Source organism: Leucoraja erinacea, chromosome 1 (genome assembly GCF_028641065.1).
Source record: "Leucoraja erinacea ecotype New England chromosome 1, Leri_hhj_1, whole genome shotgun sequence".
NCBI lineage: Eukaryota > Metazoa > Chordata > Chondrichthyes > Rajiformes > Rajidae > Leucoraja > Leucoraja erinaceus.
This window is the reverse complement of record NC_073377.1, coordinates 162,840,067-162,864,149: the sequence shown is the minus strand read 5'-3', so window position 1 is coordinate 162,864,149 and position 24,083 is coordinate 162,840,067. Positions and strand designations below refer to the sequence as shown.

Below are 24,083 nucleotides of genomic sequence, written 5' to 3'. Positions count from 1 at the left end.
TGACGTCACTGAGCGGAGCGGGCGGTTGGCTGGCGCGGGCGCGTCATCGCGGGCCTCCGTCTCCGAGTGGCCGGCTGTGGTCGACTGTGACGTCACAGAGCCCCGCCCACAGCAACGGTTTGTCCGGTGAAACTGGCGGAGAGTTTGTTTACCTTCGACAGCGGCGGCTGCTGGGCGCTGTCTGTCCGCCCGCCCGCCTACCTCGAGTAGTTTATATAATTGCACGGCTTTTGAGCAATGGTAAGCTTTTTTTTTAAAAAAAGAAACAAAATAATAATAACCTGCTGACCTTATGTATTGAGCGAAACACCATGCTCTTATTCTTCAGTTACTGCTTGTGCGTTTTAACTGACGCCACTAGACCTAGACAGATACTTGATTAGTAACGTGTGTGTTGGGGGTTGCCGGGGAGAAGGCAGGGGAATGGCGTTAGCACTAGCAACAAAGATATCTTTGGTTAGGAGGGAGAGATGGATCAGCCATGATCGAATGGACGAGTAGACTCAATGGGCCGAATGGTCTAATTCTGCTCCTAGTAACATCACGTGAATTTATTCCACTCGCTGTTTCACAACAGCATGTTTGTTTTTATTCGTCAGTTACTGCTCGTGCTTTGTTTTGTTTTTTTAATTGACGCCACTTCCCTGTTCCGCATTAATAACATATATCTTTTGGAAGATACCCAACCCAACGAGTGCCCCTACCCCACCAACCAATTTTTGTCAACAAGATATCTGACTCATAATTGTTTCATCCCCACCCCACTACCTCGGGCCCAGTCCTTGTTCTCGACGAGTAAACAGCATGTGTTTACTAAAATAAAATAAAACATGTACCAGAAGTGACGGATCTCTAAAATGAAAGACAGAAAACGCTGGAAGTACTCAGCAGGTCAAACAACACGAGATAAGAGAAACGTGGTTTACGTTCAGATGAAGGGCCTCGGACCTAAATGCCAAACTCTTTCGCTTTCTTAATGAGTGTTTCCAGCATTTACTTTTTTATTGAACTTGTGGGTTGTCCGGGGTGATTTGTGATGTTTTTTTAAACAGGCGGGGGAACTGCCACACCTACAATTTGAAAGTACCACTCGTCACAGGACACTTTCGGGGAAGGAGGGCTTTTTAAATAATATACAACTGTATTATGGCTTAATGATTAAAACAATGCACATTACGTTCCAGTAATATTTCTGGGTACATTTTTTTTTAAATGCCCACGTTAACTTTCGAAGAATGATAAATAGTTATGTAGGCCGTATAGGACGTCTTCTGAATTTGCAGGTACAAACTGAAAGTATCAAACGGATTCACTCATAGTCAGTAATTGTAATATTTGAAGCTGGATTATAATGCACAGGCAAGCAAGTACACTGTATGTTAAAATAACAAATTCTAGGATATTAATTCCATGGCTCATTTTCCCCAAATCAAATAGGGATGATTGGAGGTATGGTGACATTGTAAAAACATTGTTGTGTAGGGAACTTGAATTTGATTCATTTAATACGTCAATGAATATGGAATTAAAAAAAACCTCATTAACACTAGAGATTACACTAATGGGAAGAAGAACTACAGTCCTTTCCTCGTCTGGCCTATGTGATTCCAGATTTACTAATGTGGTTGATTATTATCCCTCCCCTCAGATTGAAACCAATTGGGGATAGACAGTTAATACCAGTGTGTCTACTTCCTGTGCACAAATGAAAAAAATACCCTCTGTAAAAAGAAACCCGAGTATTTTGGTAATTTAAAGTCCATACAACTCTGTGTAATGAATCCCAGTAGCAAAATTATTCAGTTTGTTTATTGTAATTATATGTAACGTTAATAGCAAAATAAAGTAATGTTTCTATTCTCATACTGACTCTGATTTATAAGTCTATTGTATTATTGTTACAGAATATATCATTATTAGAGAACTAATCATTACAGAACTAATAACTAAGAAAACACAACAGCTGGAGAATGCAGATTTTAAAAGATAAAATTATAATCTAGAGGCACACCAAGGTAAAGAATCTTGCCATCCTGGCCAGGCCTATACTTTCCTAGATTTGAAGGATGACATTAATTCTGAGCACATGAATGGTCTATTCAACAGTCTGACAGCAGGGAGGAAGAAGCTAGTCCATGAATCTGGTGATATGTGCTTTCAAGTTTTTGTATCTTCTGCCCAATGGAAGATTGGAGAAAAGAAGATGACTGATTCGTGAGTGGTTCTTGATTATGTTGGCTGCATTCCTAAGGCAGCATGAATACTGATGCCGCTGGTGGAGCAAAGGCTAGTTTGCTCTGCAATTTCTTATTGACTTGGACAGAGCAATTGCCATAACAAGTGTGATATATCCGGATAGAATGTTTTCTATGGTGCATCTGTAGAATTTGCCAAAAGTAATTGAATATATGCCAAATTCCCTTAACCTTCGCACGAGGAGGAGTTTGTATGGGAAGTACAAATAACTGAGAGTGGTGAATCTCTGGAACTCTCTGCCACAGAGGGTAGTTGAGGCCAGTTCATTGGCTATGAGGGAGTTAGATGTGGCCCTTGTGGCTAAGGGGATCAGGGGGTATGGAGAGAAGGCAGGTAAGGGATACTGAGTTGGATGATCAGCCATGATCATATTGAATGGCGGTGCAGGCTCGAAGGGCCGAATGGCCTACTCCTGCACCTAATTTCTATGTTTCTATGTATGCTTCCTTGGCCATAGCATCAGTGTGGTTAGATCAGGACAACTTATTTGTGATATTTACAGTGGAGGGATATGCTAAAAGATATGTCCAGGAATTTGGAGATGAGTTTGGTTGGAGTTATGGAGTGGAAGGTCAAATTAAATTGTAGTCAAATTAAAATCTGATGTAGATGTCCTTGTTCCAGGAATTAGTTTAAGGTCAGGGAGATGGCGTCTGCCATGGACGTGTTGCGACAGTGGGCAAATTGCAATTGATGAAGTGGTGAATCTCTGGTATTCTCTGCCGCAGAAGGTAGTTGAGGCCAGTTCATTGGCTATATTTAAGAGGGAGTTAGATGTGGCCCTTGTGGCTAAAGGGATCAGGGGGTATGGAGAGAAGGCAGGAACAGGGTACTAAGTTGGATGATCAGCCATGATCATATTGAATGGAGGTGCAGGCTCGAAGGGCCGAATGGCCTACTCCTGCAGCTATTTTCTATGTTTCTATGAAGGCGGTTTCGAAGGCTGGAGTTGATGTGATATGGAATTGACCAGCTCCTCAAAACATTTCAAAATGATGGATGTCAGAGCCACTGGATACTTAGTGATACTCAGTTATTTAGGCACACTTTTGTGTTTTTCTTTGGCTCAGGATTTTTTCCCTCCGAGTGAGATGTCTGTGAACATACCTGCCAGGATGGCCACACAGGTTTTGAGAACATGAACAGGGACTCCGTCCGGCTAACTAATTTCAGTGGATTATATTGCAATTGTAGCTCCAAACCACCCACACATCTAGCCAGAGTGTAGGCTGCTACCCTGGTGCTATTATGATCACCATGATAATTTTAATCAGAAATTTGGCAAGATTAGCCACATACATACGGCGCCTACAAGAACAAGTCAGAAGTTGTATCTTTGACAAATGGTTCATGTCTCAAAGAAACATGGTGGAAAACTCTTCACTTGCTGAGGAAGATGATGCAGTTGCAACATCCCTCGTCATCCAGGACACAGTTAGTGAACTTTTCGACAACTAATCTAAATTTTGACTATTTTGAATTTTGGTTACTATATGCGCTGCAAGAATTTGTCAAGCAGTTTTCAGTAACACTTCCCAAACCCCCAGCATTTGCTGTTTAGAAGAACTAGGATGTAGATGCATCAGAAGACAGTTATCCACAAGTTGCAACACAGCTACTACAACTTGAATTGACTACTTATGTGTTTAAAAACCTGGAAATATAACAAGCAGTACTGTGGGATCGTGATTATCATTTAAATCTGTGGAGCAGACCGTTCGCTGAATAGCTGGCTGTCTTGACATTGGCAAAAGTGGTTCTTGTAAATTAGTTTGCCTATTCATCACCTCCATTTTTTACCAGGTTAGGTATGTAATGTTAGCACGGTTCTTCAGTTAGGGAAATGATTTGAAACTAAACATTATCAACTTAAACATTTCCCATTTTTTAAATGTGTAGGAACATTCCCTGTTGACAAATAACTAATGCAGTCCATTTCCTGAACTCCATCAAATGAATTAGTTGACAAATTTTGCAATATGGTAAGCAACATATATATGGACAGTAAATAGTACAAATAAAAAGCATCATTAAGTTGCTTGAGAAATGTATGTATAATTACCATATCAAAGACAAATTTCACTATTTGTAATCAAAAAGAAAAAAAAAACCCAGATTCTTAAAATCTTTAATGCAAACAAATAAGTGGTAGAAAGTTCAGGAAAAGTATTTGAATTGAACAGATTTGGGATTTTTCATGCCTTGTCTTTGACTTCCCCTTGTTCTTACGGACCTTTCATTTCTCTTTGAAAACATTTAATATCTAACATTTTCCCCAGTTTAGATGAAAGTCATTGCCTTGATGTATTATGTTTCACCGTTGACTTGACCTGCTAATTAATTTCTGGTATTTTTTTTTTTATTTCATGTTTTGTATGTGTATATTAGCTGTTATAGTAAATGTAAATTGTTTGAAATCAGTGCTAAGTTTTAACTGAAGAAGCCATTCTTAATGAGGGTATTAACCAAACAATATGGTATATTTGAACATAATAGGAATGCTAAACTAATTAATAAGATTGATTAGAGATGCAGGGGGTTATCAACTGGAGCAGATAATGAAGAGGGACAATTTAAGGAAGATTTAAAAAAAATACGAACAGTTTGGAATTAAATATGGACAGACTATATCCTTATGAGTGGATATTGAATGCTCCATCAATTTCATATAATCGTGGTCATGGAGCTGAACAACATGGAAGCAGGCCTTTCTGCTCACCCTGTCCATGCTGACCACGTTGGCATATTGGGCTAGTTCCATTTGTGTTCCCACAGCCCTTTAAACCTTTCCTACCCAAAATATGTCCAAATGTCTTAAGTCGTAATTGTATGCACTTCTGTAGCTTCCCTTGGCAGCTCATTCCCGATACGGACTACTTGTTGAAACTTGACATATCCGTCCTCGCAGTTTACGATACCATCGGGTTTTATGCCATTGCAAATTTACTACACTGTCATCCAAATCATTCATGGACATAGCACACAGCATCGACCACAGCGGCACACCGCTGATCGCAGGCCTCCAATCAGAAAAGCAAGAGAAACGAGTGTTTAATTGTCATATGTACCGACATGGAACAATTCAATTATTTCTTGCAACCCTTTGGCACCTTAATGTGAGCCAATTTTGAATCCAATTGATTAGCTATCATTGAAAATGAGGGGTAAGTTACAAAAATGCCTTTGCAGAGTGTTTGTGAATCATAAATTGCTTTGAGGTGAGAGTGATTGAGGTACAAATTATTTCATTTAAATGAAAATTGGAATCCACTTCGAATTGAGAAAGAAGTGAAGTTTAGGGAAAGAATGAAACCAAATGATTTAACTTTCAATTATTCCAGCAAAGTGCCAATAAAGAGACAATGAATAGAATGAGCATCTTCTCCATTTTAAACCTCTACGGTCTTTTTATAACAAACCTGATCAGAAGTGTTTAGTGCATAAATATGTTTAACAATTTGAAGTATTTTTTTTCTTTCTTTAGGCTACCAGCTTTAGGAAAGCTACTGTAGGATCTTCACAGCGCAAAAAACCTGGGCCAAAACCGGATCTCACAGAAGAACAAAAGCAAGAAATCAGAGAAGCTTTTGATTTGTTTGATACTGATGGCACAGGAACTATTGATGTAAAAGAAATCAAGGTGCTTTAAAATAATACTTACATCAATGTTATGTTATTACATGCATTTTTGTTGAATTCGATTTTAATTTTTAGAAGTATCATTAGAAAGTGCATTTGTCATCTTGGAAAACAAATTGCAACAGCAACATAGTTGCATATATTGAATCGTATTGGAGTTCTAAATGATTAACACTACATCAATTAACACTACATCAATTGCATAAACTAGCTATTTTGCGATAATATGCCACTAACGGAATGGGATAATGTTCTAATATTTTTTATTGTAGAAATTGTGAAATAGATTTTTAAAATCGAGTACATGACAATACACTGATGCAATGCTGTTTCAAATTATTTTCATAATTTCAGGCGTCTTAAAAAATGGTGTTGTGTAGAGCAGGGGTTGGCAACCTACGGCCCCCGGGCCGAATGCGGCCAGTAATCCAAAATCACCCGGCCCGCAAGCGTATTTTTTTTCCCCATAATTATCCGGCCCGCAGATTTCCGTCATCTCCGGTGAGGCCGCGACGCCCAGGTGCAGTGATGCAAGGGGGCCTGAGCGGGCGGTCGCAATGGCGGAGCCGCAGAACAGCGGCGAGCGCTGAGCTCTGGCTGTACCGCATCCTGCGTAAAGCCGCCGGCATGGCTGCACACCTGTGTCTAGGCTTTACTGTCGAGATCGGGGTTGGTAATAGGCCGGAGACGAGTGAGTGTGAGTACTTGAGCCACTGCCTTCAGGACAGAGCCAAGGCAATGGTCCGTAGGTGCGCCGTGTTCGTGAGCGCTCGTAAGTAGGGGCCAGTGCTCCAGGTAGCGTCCTCGAAGGGGCGGGGATCTATGTGAACACGTGATTTGATGCAACCTGCCCAGATTGTCGTCAAACAAAGTTTTGTATTGTGTTAGAATTTGTTGGCTAAAATCACAGGTTGTAGTCAGATGACAAAGAGAAGGGCTGAAAGAGACAAGTCCCATGTCTTGACGTGCGTTGGCACCCAGCAGAGACGGCACATCCTCATGAACAATATAGAAATTTAGGTTGTGGACATGTGAGTTAAGACAGCAGCGTAACTCAACTTGACCGATAGGGTGCACTGGACCAAATGGGAGAAGGGAGGCAGCCGTAGGAGTGACAGTTTCTGTTTTTCGTAACTTTTTAAACACAGCTAGACAAATGACATTACATCTTGCGCCTGTGTCCACTTTGAGATAAAAAGCTCTTGCCATAACGAGCATAGCGACCTTGGGGTCTAGTTGTTTATGCATTAAATCAGACAAGAAATGTACATCAGTCAAAACCTTCGCCAGCAGCCTGCAAATCCGTGGGAGCTGGTTGAGAGCATTCTGAGAGCAAGTTCTCATGGCCAAGTGAATTAACAGATTGCCTTGTTTGAACTCTGTTGCCACGTGAACGACGGCATCTGAAGAAATTATTTATTTTGTTGCAAAATTGACATAATTTTCCATTCGCAGGACAAAGGTCACGGACAGCAGCACGTGAACCCCCACAGTTAAAACAATTGTCTATTAATCTCACGATAGAGTTGTCGGGCACTTAAGGAGAACAGTGAGAGATTTGATAAGACATACCGGCAACATTAATTTCGCGGCCAGCAGAGTGCCCTAAATCTTTTGTATGAGCGTCAGCCATTTCAGCAATGCGACAGCGGTTTTCAGCAGTCTAGTGTAAGCTCAGCATCTCGCAGTAACTCGTTGCGTAATTTATAATTGCGGATGCCATAGACTAAACGGTCAGGGACAAGGCTATCACATCGCATCGATAGGCAATGTGTTTCAACGCACTGGCATACATCTCCACAGGTTCTACCTGTCTTGGGCTTCGGGGAAAAAAACAAATGCCTCTCAATGACCGAGTTAGTGCGTAACTCACATAACTGTCGGAATTTTTGCATTGTAGGCAGTCAGGGTCTCTGATAGACTCTGCGGGAGGGATCTGGACACCAGCTGGGTCAAATCTAGCCGGTTCATAATGAAACCTGGCACGTCGAGTAGCGTCTGTGCCTGCCAGATTAAGAAGAATTAACGCTCGAACACCGGGAGCAGCAGTAGGGTGAGCCGCTTCAATGTCAATTGAGAAATGCTCTTCAAATACGCGGCCCCGTTCTGCGAGGCCCTCGTCAAACACCAGGATCTCTGGTTTTCTGAGAGCAGAAGCCATAGTAATATATACTGGAGAAAACAACAAACTAAAATAAAAGCAATATAATGAAGCAAGGAGTGAGTCCGTACACTCTGACACCATGTTGAGCTTCTGCTGTCGGAATAACTTAAGTCACACACCGTGATTAAGATCCAAAGACTTTATTAACGTTACAGCATAGGTAACGTCATCTTAGCACATTACTCTAAAAGTGTGAGAGAAAGGACAGGGAGGCTTTCTGTTAAACTAGTGGGCAGAGCTACAAAGTATGACGTAGCATGAGTCACTGGTCTACATATACACACCAAGCCAATTAACCTACATACCTGTATGTCTTTGTAGTGTGGAAGGAAACCGAAGATCTCGGAGAAAACCCACGCAGTCACAGGGAGAACGTAGAAACTACGTACAGACAGCGCTAATGCTTGAAATTAATTTCTAATGAGATTTTGCACAACAATTTGGTTCTAACATCCTACTCACATTTTTCCCGTGGAGGCAATAAACATATTCCTGTCACATTTCCACCTGTAGTTATTGATCCGTGAAATTTTAAAAACAGCTCAAACTCACCCGCTTTGGGGGGGGGGGGAATCCGAGTGACGTCACAAGGCAGGCAGGACGGGACACTCCGGGAGGGAGGGGCATCCAACGCTCGTGGTGAACGAGGAGTGGCGACGGCTGCTGATGCCCTACACCTGTTGGTGAGGGTGGTGCCGTGGTCTGAGCCCGGGGTCTGGGCTGGAGCCGAGCCTGGTGCTGGAGCTGGAGTGAGGGCCGAGCCCGGGGCTTGGGATGGGGCCGTGAGAGGGGCCGAGAAAGATGCCGCCGCTGGAACCAAGGATGAGCCTGGGTCCAGGGTCAAGGTCGAGCCCGGAGATGAAGTCGGGGCCTGGACTGGAGCCCAGGCCGTGGCCGAGCTCATGGCTGCAGTCTACAGCCAGGGCCGGCCTGAGTACGAGAACCAGGCTGTGTTCCAAGCCCTGGGGCTACTCTACGACCTGGGTAGATGCTGGGGCAGGAAATGGGAGTGAGGGGAGGAGGATGAGGGAAATGAGGAGGAGGGGGTAACAAGGGTAGTTGCCATGTCCCCCTACCCCCCTCTCCCTCTCTGCCCCCTCTCCTTCTCTGCCCCTCTCCCTCCACCCTCCTCTCTCCTCCCTCTCTGCCCCCCCCCCCCTCCTCCCCCTCCCCCCCCCTCCATCCCCCTCCCTCTCTTCTCCCTCCCTCTCTGTCCCCTCCCTTTCTTCCCTCCCACTCTTCCCCCCCTGTCTGCCCCCTCCCTCTCTGCCCCCTCCCTCTCTGCCAAATCACTCTCTGCCCCCCCCTTTTCGCCCCTCTCTGCCCCTCTCCTCCCCTTCCTCCACCCCCCTTTGCTCCCCCCTCCCTCTCTACCCCCCTCCCTCTCTACCCCCCTCCCTCTCCCCCTCCCCCCCCTCTCCCCCCTCCCCCCCCTCTCTCCCCCCCCCCCCCCCCCCCCCTCCCCCCCCCCCCCCCCCCCTCCTCTCCCTCCCTCCCTCTCTTTTCTCCCCCCCCCCTCTCTCTCTCTCCCTCTGTCCCTCCCTCTCTATCTACCGCTTTCCCTCCCTCTCTCTCCATCTCCCCCCCCCCCCTTCCTCTCTAGGGATTGAAGATGGAGGGTGAGGCGGAGTTGTGAGTGCTGGGGGATGAGGATAAATGAGCTGCACTTGGTCTACTGTTGCAGGACTTCCCAAGGTACTTAGCAACAACATTATCCACCAAAAATTAACTTGAGACAAATTTGACTGGTAACTAATGTGGAGTCTCGCTGCTGTCCTCACTGCACAACACTGTCCTCTGCCTGAAAGAAAAAGCTATCTTATCTTGGGTGCCTCCTGATTAACAAAAAAAAAAACTAGGTGTATACAGATTTACAGAATTGCTCATGCAGCAGGATTCTAATTATCTCAAGGTAGACATCAATCCAATTAGCTCGATAAATGAAGAAATGTGGCATGCATTGCCCAATTAGTATTTCAAGGTTGAGTTTTCTTACTGTTTAATCTATATCCAACAATCTTGGACAAGCATGATTTGTCTATTGTATTTGTAATAAGACTAATCAAAATTGTATGTTTCCATTTTAGGTTGCCATGCGAGCCTTAGGGTTTGAACCGAAAAAAGAAGAGATTAGAAAGATGATTTCAGACATTGATAAGGAAGGATCTGGTACCATCGATTTCAATGACTTCTTAGCTATGATGACTCAGAAAATGGTGAGATGCCATCAAAACCTGTGTGCGATTAAGAATTGTCTTTGTCAAGAGTGTTTTATTATCATATGTCCCAGATAGAACAAAGAAATTCTTACTTGCTGCAGCACAACAGAATATGTAAACGTAGTACACTGTAAATGATATGATAAACGAAAGAGAAAAAGAAAAGTTCTGTATGTGTATATATATACACAAAATCACAAGCGCGCACACACACACACACACACACACACACACACACACACACACACACACAACAACACACACACACAACAATAGTAGTGCAATAATAATAATAATAATAGCCTATTATAGTTCAGAGTTTTTTGAGGTTGTAGTGTTTAATAGCCTGATGGCTGCAGGGAAGAAGCTGTTCCTGAACCTGGATGTTACAGCTTTCAGGCTCCTGTACCACCTTCCCGATGGCAATGGTGAAATGAGTGTGTGGCCAGGATGGTGTGCGTCTTTTGAGGCAGCGACTCTGATAAATCCCTTCGATGATGGGGAGGTCAGAGCCGGTGATGGACTGGGCAGTGCGCACAACTTTTTGCAGTCTTTTCCGCTCCTGGACGTTCAAGTTGCTGAACCAGGCCATAATGCAACCAGTCGATATGCTCTCTACTGTACACCTGTAGAAGAGAATCCTCTTTGACATACCGACTATCCTTAATCTTCTCAGGCGTAATTTATAAATGCATCAGTGTGCTGGGTCCAGGAAAGATCTTATGAAATATGCACGCCCAGGAATTACTCTCTACCATCGTTGATATAAACAGGATTGTGAGTCCTTCCTCTTCCAAAGTCCGCAATCAGTTCATTGGTTTTACTGATATTGAGAGCCAGGTTGTTGTGCTGGCACCATTTGATCAATCGGTCGATCTCACTTCTATACTCTGACTCATCACTATCTGTGATTCGTCCACAACGGTGGTGTCATCGGAGTTGAACATGGAGTTCGCACTATGTCTGGCAACACAGTCATGAGTTTAGAGTTTGTAGAACAGGGGGCTGAGCACGCAGCCTTAAGGTGCTCCCGTACTGATCGTTAATGAGGATGAAGTATTTCTGCAAATCGAACAGACGGTGGTCTGTGGATGAGGAAGTCGAGGATCCAATTGCAGAGGGATGCGCAGAGATCCGGTTCCGTGAGCTTGGTAACCAGCTTGGAGGGGAACGCTGAGCTGTAATCTATAAACAACAGCCTGACGTAAGTGTTTTTATGTCCAAGTGGTTCAGTGCGGAGTGGAAAGCCAGTGAGATCGCATCCTCCGTTGACCTGTTGTGGCAGTAGGAAAACTGTAGTGATTTCGAGGTTATTGTTGAAGTAGGAGTTGATATCCACCATAACCAACCTCTCAATGCACTTCATCACTACAGATGTTAGCGCCACTGGTCGATAGTCCTTGAGGCACTATTGATGCCCTATTGATGCCCTTTTAAAGCAGGTGGGAAACTGAGACCTCAGCTGTGAGAGGTTGAAAATGTCCACAAAAACTCCCGCTCGTTGGTCTGCACAGGTTTTGGGAACTCGACTGGGTACACCATCAGGTCCAGGTGCTTTCCCAGGGTTCACCGCCCTGAAGGATCTTCTGACGTCTGCCTCTGTGACTGTAATACCATCAGGGCGTATGGGGGCTCAGGAAGGCTTGGTGTTCTCCCCATCAAAGCGTGCGTAGAATGCATTGAGCTCGTCGGGTAGTGATGCCTTCGCAGTCGCTTGAGCTGCCTTCTGATTTCGCCTTGTAGGAGGTGATGGCATTCAAGCCCTGCCACAGTTGCCGAACATCCGCCCCATCCTCCGGCTTTGAGCGGAAGTCCCTTTTGGCCTTTTTGATGGCTATGCCAAGGTCGTATCTGGACTTCTTATAGACCTCTTACGACGCCAGACCTGAATGCCCGGGATCTGGTCCTCAGAAGAATGCGTATCTCCTGGTTCATCCAAGGCTTCTGGTTAGGAAACGTTCTGAATGTTTTTGTAGGAACACAGTCCTCCACACATTTCCTCCAGACATTATGAAGTCTGTAAGGACTGTGACGTATTCATTCAGGTCCGTTGTCGTGTCCTTGAACATTGCCCAGTCTACTGACTCCAAGCAGTCCTGTAGTTGTTCCTCTGCCTCCCCAGACCAGCTGTAATATTAATAACAATGATAATGGTCCTGATAATAATACCAGCTTCTCAATTTTATCTTAGAGTGAGAAAGACTCCAAAGAAGAAATTTTGAAAGCCTTCAGGTTGTTTGATGATGATGGAACAGGCAAGATATCATTCAAAAACCTGAAAAGGGTTGCTAAAGAACTAGGAGAAAATCTGACCGATGAGGAATTGCAGGTGATTTATTTTTCTTATTGTATTTTCATTATTTCAAGGTCTTATCTTTGTGTCCTAAATTCCATATGTATGCTGCTTCTGAGCAGTTAAAAAAAAACTCAGTTTCCACTTGTATTCCACTTGTATTCCACCTTACTTCTATGTATTAATTTCACCACTACCAGTGTAATACGGGGAAGATTAAAACCAGTTCCTGTCATGCACTCTGTTCTCCAATCACCAATCATGCATCTCCATGGAAACTGAAGCGGAATCAGATTGTCGGCAAGTTCCTGATGAGCTTTATCCATGGCATCACCAAGAATGCCTATTTCCATCTCCATTGCCTGACACAATTTGCTTTCTCTTTCTATTTACCTAAAACTTGGAATCATAAAAGCTGTTCCACACACATCCTAGCTTGCACTATCTAATTGAACTGACCTAAACTGACCCCACTTTAAAAACAATGTCATGAATTTAAAGTTCTCAAGATACACGCAAAATGTTGTAGTAACTCAACGGGACAGGCAGCATCTAAGGATAAAGGAAGTGGGTGATGTTTCGGGTCGAGACCCTTCAGACTGGGAGAGGGGGAGAGGGAGACACAGAGATATGGATAGCTAAGGTGTGAAAATGAGACCGAAGGGGATGAAGCTCAAGGAAAATGTAGAATATGAGGTGCTGTTCCTCCAATTGCATTGGGGCCTCACTCTGACAGTGGAGGAGGCCCAGGACAGAAGGTCAGTATCAGAATTGGAGGGGGAGTTAGTGTTTAGCAACCGGGAGATCATGTAGATCAGTGCTCTTCAACCTAGGCGGTACCGCCCACTAGTGGGCGATTTAAGCTTTCAGGTGGGCGGCAGAATAATTACATGCGGTATTAAAAACATCCAAAATATACACTCAAATCTGTGAGAGAATGTATGTGAAAAAAAAATGTTACTATAATTTTTGAGAAAAGTATTTGAATTATGTATTTTAAACTTTTATGCTGCATTAATTTTTAACTATAAAATATTGTAATGTTTAACCACCACCACCAAACACCCCGGGAGCCGGAGCTGAGCCCCCTGCGAGCCCGGCCCAACAACTCCGGACGGGGATGGCACAGTGGTGCCGGCAGCGCCGGAGACCACCCGCGCCCACTCTGGGGCTGTCAGTTGGCCCGGCGGGGCAGCGCTGCTTCTCCGCGCTAGCTGTGGGCCAACCAACAGCCACAGGAGCGACACGACAGCGGAACTCCCCTGCAGACACCATATTGGTTCACCAGTGCACATGTAGATATGCAGGGATTTGGGTTCTTGGGAAATGGCAAGTGGGTGTCTGTGAGAATGTGCTGATGACATCACTTCGCAAGATTTTCATAAGATTCCTCTCACCCAAGCAAGCTGCTGGACCTGGCTCCACTAAGTCTGGAACTTTGCAGAAGTTTCAGGAAGCTTCTGCACCTGTGACCCACTGGTTGCCACAAAGTCTGGGCTCTTGCAGGAGCTCCAGAACACTGACGCTTAATGCTTGCTTGTGATTGGTCCAGAAGGGTGGCCTGTATCTGGATGTTTCTTAATGCCCTAAAAATGTTTCTACTTTGTTTCTTTGTCTTCCCCCTGGCATTCCAGCACAGTCCAGCATGGTTTTCTGCAGTGTTTAAGACTAATCAAATTTAACAAACTCGATTAACTTTTTGGTTTATGTCAGTACTGGCCGCATCTGTTGTAAGGTTATCCATCTGCAATATTAACTCTCTATATGTGCACTGCCTGGGCATTTGTATCACTTTCTTGCCGTTTCTTTTTTTCCCATTAATCTTTTGACACATTTCTCACTTCATTTGAACAGCTCCTTTTGCTTCTAAAGTTACATTAGGGGGCGATATTTACTTTCTTAAACTCTGCTCTATTTCCAACCACCCCATTCCCCGCCCCTTCTCTTCCCCCGCCCCCACTCACACACAAACCAAAACTCTGTTCCTACACCCTGATGCCCCAACCATTGTTGGTTGTATTTGGCAATCAATAAGATAAAGTTCACTACCTGGGGAATTGTGGTTGACAAGCCACATCCTGTCATTTTGCATACAGTGTACCAATTTACAATGTCGTAATTCTACATTGGCCTCGTACTTTGTACTCATTGCTTCTATTGTGGGCTTCATAGAACTGGAGAATATTACTACAAAGAAAAAGGCTGTTAGGCCTGTCGAAACGACAACAGATTTTTCTAAAAAGAAATCCAGTTAGTTCCACACTTAACTCTTTTTACGTTTTCCCCTAAATAACTCCACATCTTTGCATCCTTTCTCTCTAAAATGTCGTGGCCAATGTTTGACTGAGTACTCCAGCCAGGGGTCACCTTTTAGAAACATAGAAAATAGGTGCAGGAGTAGGCCATTCGGCCCTTCGAGCCTGCACCTCCATTCAATATGATCATGGCTGGTCATCCAACTCAGTATCCTGTACCTGCCTTCTCTCCATACCCCCTGATACCTTTAGCCACAAGGGCCACATCTAACTCCCTCTTAAATATAGCCAATGAACTGGCCTCAACTACCTTCTGTGGCAGAAAATTCCAGAGATTCACCACTCTCTGTGTGAATTATTTTTTTTCTCATCTCGGTCCTAAAAGATTTCCCCTCCCCTTATCCTTAAACTGTGACCCCTTGTTCTGGACTTCCCCAACATCGGGAACAATCTTCCTGCATCTAGCCTGTCCAACCTCTTAAAATTGTTGTAAGTTTCTATAAGATCCCCCCTCAATCTTCTAAATTCTAGCGACTGTTTGGAACATTATTAAGAAGAAAGAGAGCACTGGTGAGCTTACTTAATCGCAAAGGGACTGGCAGGCCAAGGAAGACCTCCACAGCTGATGACAGAATAATTCTCTCTATAATAAAGAAAACCCCCCCAAACACCTGTCCGACAGATCAGAAACAGGTGTGGATTTGTCAATGACCACTGTCCGCAGAAGACTTCATGAACAGAAATATAGAGGCTACACTGCAAGATGGAAACCACTGATTAGCCGCATAAATAGGATGTCCAGTTTACAGTTTGCCAAGAAATACTTAAAAGAGCAACCACAGTTCTGGAAAAAAGATATTGTGGACAGATTAGATGAAGATTAACTTATATCATCGGGATGCCAAGAGCAAAGTATGAAGGAGAGAAAGAACTGCCCAAGATCCAAAGCATACCATCTCATCTGTGAAACACGGTGGTGTGGATGTTATGGCCTGGGCAGGTATCAGATTCAGATTCAACTTTAACTTTAATTGTCATTGTCAGTGTACAGTACAGAGACAACGAAATGCAGTTAGCATCTCCCTGGAGAGCGACATAGAATATGATTTCAATAAATAAATCTATTTACATGCATACAGTCATAGACTTCTTTTTCCTGTGGGAGGAGTGTCCGGGGGGGGGGTCACCGAGGTACATTGTTGAGTAGTGCGACAGCCGCAGGGAAGAAGCTGTTCCTGGACCTGCTGGTCCGGCAATGGAGAGACCTGTAGCGCCCCCCGGATGGTAGGAGGGTAAACAGTCCATGGTTGGGGTGAGAGCAGTCCTCCGCAGACAACGCTTGCTTTGGACAGACTCAATGGAGGGGAGCGAGGAACCGGTGATGCGTTGGGCAATTTTCACCACCCTCTGCAGTGCTTTCCGGTCGGAGACAGGGCAGTTGCCATACCATACTGTGGTACAGTTGGTAAGGATGCTCTCGATGGTGCAGCGGTGGAAGTTCACCAGGATCTGAGGAGACAGATGGACCTTCTTCAGTCTCCTCAGGAAGAAGAGACGCTGGTGAGCCTTCTTGACCAGAGTTGAGGTATTGTGGGTCCAAGAGAGGTCATCGGAGATGTTGACCCCCAGGAACCTGAAGTTGGAAACACGTTCCACCTCCGTCCCGTTGATGTGGATGGGGGTGTGCGTGCCGCCCCTAGACTTCCTGAAGTCTACAATGAGCTCCTTGGTCTTCTTGGAGTTAAGGGCCAGGTTGTTGTCAGCGCACCATGCTGCTAGGAGCTGGACCTCCTCCCTATAGGCCGACTCATCGTTGTTGCTGATGAGGCCAACCACCGTTGTTTCATCTGCATACTTGATGATGGTGTTAGTACCATGTACAGGTGTGCAGTCATAGGTGAAGAGGGAGTAGAGGAGGGGGCTCAGCACACAGCCCTGTGGAACGCCGGTGTTCAGGGTGAGGGTTGAAGAGGTGTGCTTGTCTAACCTAACAGACTGGGGTCTGTTGGGTTAGAAAGTCCAGTATCCAGTTGCAGAGGGAGGGGTCGATGCCCAGGTTACCGAGTGTGGTGATCAGTTTAGAGGGTATAATGGTGTTGAATGCTGAGCTGTAATCGATGAACAGCATTCTTACGTAAGTGTCTCTGTTGTCGAGGTGGGAGAGGGCGGAGTGAAGTGCCGTTGAGATGGCATCCTCCGTACTCCTGTTCTTGCGGTAGGCAAACTGATAGGGATCCAGTGTGGGGGGTAGGCAGCCTTTGAGGCGTGCCAGGACCAGCCTCTCGAAGCACTTGGTGATGATGGGGGTAAGTGAGGCTTGCCGCAGTGGAGTGTTTTGGCACCGGCACGATGGAGGTGGTTCTGAGGCACGTGGGGACAACTGCTTGGGCAAGTGACAGGTTGAAGATGTCAGTCCAGACGTCTGTCAGCTGCGCAGCACGGGCCCTGAGGACGCGCCGGGGGATGCCGTCAGGGCCAGCAGCCTTACGTGCATTAGTCCTACTCACTGCCACGTACACGTCGTAGGGGGTGAGTGTGAGGGGTTGGTGATCAGCACGGAGCACAGCCTTGATGGCTGTCTCTAGATTGTCCCTGGTGATGTCCATGAATCGCAGACTTCAAGCAGTCATTGCATGGAAAGGATATGCAACAAAATACTAAACATGACCTTTTCATTTATATGACATTGCTGTGTCCCAAACATGGTGCCCTGAAATGGGGGGTGGGGATAGAAGATATGTGCTCAGACTCTTAAGTCCTTCTGTTCCTGCAGCCTGGTTTCTGTTCACTTGGGATTTAACATGTGAGACAGAAAGGTTTTTTGATGGAAGTGAGTTACTGAGCAAAATATGTGAATCACTGTCGTTGCTATTATACCTGGCAATAATGCATGTATTCCCTAAGAATACCGAACTGACAAATTAGTGTCCAGCTTTGAAATATTGCATATCAACCAGACAATGCCAATTATAAAGCAAAGGCTGCAGTTCTACAGCCTGTTTGGTAATCTGGTTGAAACTATACTTGACAATATGCTTGGCGTTCTATTGGTTGAAATGTCCATGGCGAGTATAATAGGCATGAACAGATTAAATAATTTTACAATGCATACTGTAAACAGGATGTGTTCTGTCTTGATAAAGAAAGCATCAGAAACAGTAGTTATGTATAAAGAAGTGTGAAGGTACAGTACATTAGTGCTGTAGAGAGGATCTGGCATATTATTGTCAGAGCCAAATAGATCAAACTAATATCAGGTTAAAGTCTTGCACACTCTGAAAGAAGTGTAGTGGACAATTGCTAAGTAGAGGAGTTTGAAGGGCATTTTCATCCTCAATGATGGAATGAGAAAAGGCTGAAATAATTTCTAACCTTTCAATCTGAAGTGCAAAGTGGATGATATTCCTCTGCCTATTCCTGATGTTCTGACATGTTCCTCTTTATCAAAACAGAATATATCCCATTTACAGTGAACACTGCAATTTATTTCACTCCGAGATATCAAATATAGTACTGAACATGCAAAAGTTATGAGACGAGAAAACAGCCCTTCTGTTCTACGACAACTCTAGGTGACTTCTCTAATATAGACACCACACTGCCATACACCTGGTAAATTGTGTGATTATGTTCAGTCAACAAATAGCCAGACAAATTAAATCCATCTAATTGCTGTCCATTTGTTTACATGTAACCAAAGAGATGGAAAGTGCTGTTGACAGTGCAGTCAACTGGCACTTGCTGCCCAATAATGTGCTTTCTTCTTCTACTCAGTGTACACTTACCTTCAATAAGGTTACAAATTAATTATACCTTAGATTAAAATGTGGACAGAATAGTGAATTAGGTGTTTGAGAGTAATTCCCCTTGACTGCAGTGGGAATCTGGTGGCGAGCTGGAGGTATGAGGTTAAGGAGGAGAGTGTTTTGGGGAAACCTATATTGGTTGGAGTCATGCTTAGCAAGAATGGCTGTGTTTGTGGGAAGCCAATTATCTCAGCTACTGCAGTTTTTTCAGACAGAGGTTAATGTTTTTCCATTGCCTTATTAGTGAGCCTTCTTCCTTTGTAAGGTTAAAATTAGGAAAATTTGCTGTTAACTGCAGCATTCAGTTCCATTCTTAATTTCATTCTTTTGATTGGTACGACTGCAACGTTTCGGAGCCGGTTGATAATTTTTCAGTTCAATGTTCGTTGGAGATGCGTGTTGCTGCCAGCTTTCATCTGCTGACAGTGATTCACTTATTTACCTCAGTAACTCATTCCACTACTCTGTTGTTCAAAGAACGCTTCGGTGTCATACATTATAAATTCTATAAACCAGGCTGCAGTGTACAAACCTTTGAAGGTGGCAAAATTATTGAAGCAATTAAGAAAGAATGTGAGATGCTGGTATTTATAGAAGGCATAGAAAGAGGGAGAAGATTGGACTTCTGCCTTCCATCACAATGAGGAATGTGGGGAGCTGCTGTGGTGGATGTTTATGTTACATTTTATTTTATGTGGCTGTGTAATGTTGCTTTTCACTTAGTATGGGTGTATGGTAACTCAAATTTCACTGTACCATAATTGATACAGGTGACAATAAACTGACCTTGACCTTGAAATAAAAGCCATGGATATGACATACAAGGACTTGGATGTTCACCCCCTTTCAGTGATGCTCTACCCGCTATATAGTAGTGCCAACATGGTGTACCTTGCCTCCATTTGTCATAATGGTATATAACCCCATGCAAGCTTGGACTGATAAGCAATAAGTATTGTTTGCCAGGGAACGATCATCTGCAACCTCTCTATATAACTAAAAGTCTTTGTTGTGTGTGTGTGTGTGTATCTGAATGGTGGCTGACTAGGAAAGGGGGAGATGCAACGAGACCTGGGTGTCATGGTACACCAGTCATTAAAAGTAGGCATGCAGGTGCAGCAGGCAGTGAAGAAGGCGAATGGTATGTTAGCATTCATAGCAAAAGGATTTGAGTATAGGAGCAGGGAGGTTCTACTGCAGTTGTACAGGGTCTTGGTGAGACCACACCTGGAGTATTGCATACAGTTTTGGTCTCCGAATCTGAGGAAAGACATTCTTGTCATAGAGGGAGTACAGAGAAGGTTCACCAGACTGATTCCTGGGATGTCAGGACTTTCATATGAAGAAAGACTGGATAGACTCGGCTTGTACGCGCTAGAATTTAGAAGATTGAGGGGGGATCTTATAGAAACTTACAAAATTCTTAAGGGGTTGGACAGGCTTGATGCAGGAAGATTGTTCCCGATGTTTGGGAAGTCCAGAACAAGGGGTCACAGGTTAAGGATAAGGGGGAAATCTTTTATCACCGAGATGAGGAAAACATTTTTCACACAGAGAGTGGTGAATCTGTGGAATTCTCTGCCACAGAAGGTAGTTGAGGCCAGTTCATTAGCTGTATTTAAGTTGGATGTGGCCCTTGTGGCTAAAGTGATCAGGGGGTATGGAGAGAAAGCAGGTACAGGATACTGAGTTGGATGATCAGCCATGATCATATTGAATGGTGGTGCAGGCTCGAAGGGCCGAATGGCCTACTCCTGCACCTATTTTCTATGTTTCTATGCTAGGCCACAGCCTTCCCATTTTCACACATCCTACTCACATTTTTCCCATGGAGGTGATAAACAACTTCCGGTCACATTTCCACCTTTATTTCCCAAGTTATTAATTGTTGAGATTTTAAAAACAACCAAAACTGCCTTCTCGCACATCGCTTCCAACCTTCTCACCGTGATGATGTCACTATGCCTCTCACAGTGCACCAATCACAATGGGCTCTCAAGCTAGATGCCGACTGCCACAATGACATCACAATGGGACGTTGCTGCCCCTCCACCAATATCTGAAATGGCTGCTCATCAAGTTCTGGTTGAATTTTGGTCCCACAATCCTGGTGTTTGGGCACAAGGCAGAGAGTGTGGACGGCCGTTGCACCCAGAGGAGATAGAGACAATGTATTAATTCCATACGGACAACGGGCAAGGTCAGGATTGAACCCTGGTCTCCGGTGCTGTGGGGTAATGGCTCTACTGTGCCACCCAACCTCTCTTTGACATTGTTAATTGTGTCCAAATATATTAATGTCCTGAAGGCTGTTATTGAGTACAGATTTGTACAGTACTCTGGCTACAGAAACTGAACAAAAACTCCCCAAGTTCCACAGGCTAAACATGAATTGTATTTCCAAGACAGAATACATTATAGGACACTATATAGTGTGTTTGGGGGCTGGTTATCACATTTCTATCCTTGTTTATCAAGCAATTTCCTAATACTGTTCCAAGCAGGAAAAAAAGCCGCATTAGCAAAATAAAATCCAGGGTGAAGAAAATAGTTTCCTTGTAACATTCCTGCGGTAATTAAACCCAGGTTGGCAGTTTCTCCAAAGGTGCAGACTGAAATTGACAAGTAATCATTTCTATTGACATTTGTACAATGATATTCTTATTAAACAATGTAACATACCGTCTTTCGTATTTTTAGCTTGTAACAAAAATGAAACTTGAAGCTATTGTAAGGACATTTTTATTGCTGTAAATCCTTCAGGGGAATAACGTTGTCATTGGAAGTCTGACATACTCTAGCCTTCAACCATTTTCTCCCCATTGACTCAATAATGCAAGATTTTTAAGGAACGCAACTATCGTGTTCTAGCAGAACTAACTTTACATAGAAATTTTAATGCTTCAAAGGCATATAACAAATTTAACGAGGGAAAATCAAAATTAATGCAGCATTTAGGAGAAGCGTTATTATACTTACATAGCTGAACCATTCAATGGCTTTTAAAAAATAAATACATGGTGTTCAGTTGATGCTTGGGGTTTGGGGTAAATGGACAGGTAAATATTATTGAAGGAACTCAGTGGGTTGGACAGCATCTGTGGAGAGAAATAGAATGACAACATTTCGGGTCAGGACCTTTCTTCAGAAATGTCACCTTTCCTTCTGATGAAGCTGCCTGACTTCCTGAGTTCCTCCGGTAGTTTTTTTTAAATTCAAGATTTCAGTATCTACAGTCTTGTGAATCTATAGACTAATATTGTAATTTTTTAATATACCTTGCCTTATCTGTTTTACTTTCTCTTTGTCCACCCTTATTTCGCTTTCTGCGCTTGATTTGACTCCAATTAATGCATGTTAATTCATCTTTGTGACGCTGTGTTTCTTGTATCTTCAAATCTGATTGGATCAGAAAATATATTATTCTTCCCATTTTTCACCTGGTCATTACTATTTTTATATTTTGAATACGCCTGTACTTGCAGAAAATGACAGCACAAAAATATGTAAGTTGAACGGCATGAAAATATTTAATTATTTAAGGCATATGCTTCAAAATCCCCTGGCACCCAAAATGCCTGGCCTATGAAAGTCACTGACTGGGAGTTGTGTGTTTGTGTGTGCACACAGATATATGATTATTCTGATAGTTTGTTGAATGTATTCCCCAATTAAATGTAGGTTATTTAAACCTTGTTATATGAAATGCCCTCCAAATAGGGTTTAAAATATTTTTTTTTCATTCATGAACAGGAAATGATAGATGAAGCTGATCGGGATGGCGATGGTGAGATAAATGAGCAGGAATTTTTGCGGATTATGAAAAAAACAAGCCTTTATTAATTTTTTTGGTATTGTCCCACTGTCCTTAACCAGCACTAGTTGTAACTTGTTTTTATTTAAGTAATAAAGAATGAAGAAAAGCCATTGAGATATGATATATTTGTGTTCAGTATCATTTATTTAACATCAACTTTATAAATATAAATTTAAGCTATTGATACGTGATATCAATAGTTTACTCTTGGATCCCTTCCAGAGAAATATATTTGTTTCCACACTTAACACTGAGCTGTACAGTTTCTACAGTATTTTAGTCACTTACATTTCAAAATTAGTCAATTTACAGTTACATTCCCATTTATGGCGTTACATTTCTATTTATCCAGCATGCGCCTTGAGGTGGCACAAAAGAGAAGGCTGATTAATGTCATTTTTATCGCAATACAGCAACATGTTATTTGAGATAAAACAATGTTTTATATCTAGATAAAACTGACCCCTTTATGACAACAGTTATTATTTGTAAATATTTGTTTTCTAGTGGTAAGTTTACTCTTGTTTCTTCTGAAATCTTTATTACTATCTTTGGGTTCGATCCAATCGTCAATAAATTGATGACATGTCCCATACTCAGAATTTCTATAGATCTGGGGGCAATTTTGGATTATATTTAGTATGAATTAGTCAATATTTAAAAAAAACGTTTCAATATAAGAACTACATTTTTATTCATGGTATTTTTTGGAAGGGAAAGACAGCAATGTCAGATTTCTTGTTTACTAATAGAGTATGTTCACTGCATCATAAAAAGCTACAATATTTTTTTTAAGATCCATCAGCGTTGTCTTCTTTACTTCATAAAAAAGAATGCTTTTCCCACAATTGCAATAAGATATTTGGCTTTTTTCACAAGCAAATCAAAATTTATGCTGCAAAATAGGAAACCTTAAATTTCAGATAACACTGCTTAAAAATCACATTACATTATATAGCAATAGAGCATACATTGTGCTAGCTGTTATTTCTGGGTGGGAAAGTGCTATCCACATAATTTGGCCCGCACTTCCAATTGTGATCGTAACCATATCCAACATGTAGTGACAGTCTCTACGGCATCTCAAGGGTTTAGCCCTCAATAGTCACTTTAATTGATGACCGTGGATCAGAAGAATCTATACGCACCCATGAGCTCTCCATGAGGCACCCAATGCCGTTGAAGGATGAATATTCCAGAAATAGTCTCTTGATTAATGGTTTATTGAAGTACAAAGCAGTAAGATAATTCATAAAATCTGCATCTCATATACAAATCTTCATTCACAAAGAGTCCAGGTGGTAGTATTGGATTGGTCTTCAACAGAAGAATATGATTTGGTGTAAGCATTTCCAGGTTGTTCGGATCATCCGAACTCTTAGTTATAGGTCGATCATTTAAAATTGCTTCAACGTCACAGAATAAAGTTTGCAATCCTTCATCGTCCAGAACTTGTTGTTTAAGAACAGAGCGTAGCAAGTTTCTGACCGTTCGTATCAACCGTTCCCAAACACCGCCATGATGAGAACCCGCTGGAGGAGTAATGTTCCATCTTATCTCTTGTTGAAGCATAGCATTCTGGATCTTATTCTGATGTAAGCCTTTAAGTGCTTCTTTTAATTCTCTTTCCACTC

The 24,083-nt window shown here is 43.1% G+C and overlaps 1 protein-coding gene across 1 annotated transcript; it reads left to right on the top strand.

Moving 5' to 3' along the window:
- Positions 1 to 80: 80 nt before the first annotated feature.
- LOC129704266 (uncharacterized) lies at positions 81 to 22,572 on the top strand. The gene is made up of 5 exons (XM_055647275.1): positions 81 to 240; positions 5,741 to 5,896; positions 10,147 to 10,275; positions 12,470 to 12,607; positions 22,386 to 22,572. Exons 1-5 carry the CDS (start codon positions 238 to 240, stop codon positions 22,473 to 22,475), a joined length of 516 nt encoding a protein of 171 aa, XP_055503250.1. The 5' UTR covers positions 81 to 237; the 3' UTR covers positions 22,476 to 22,572.
- Positions 22,573 to 24,083: the final 1,511 nt, after the last annotated feature.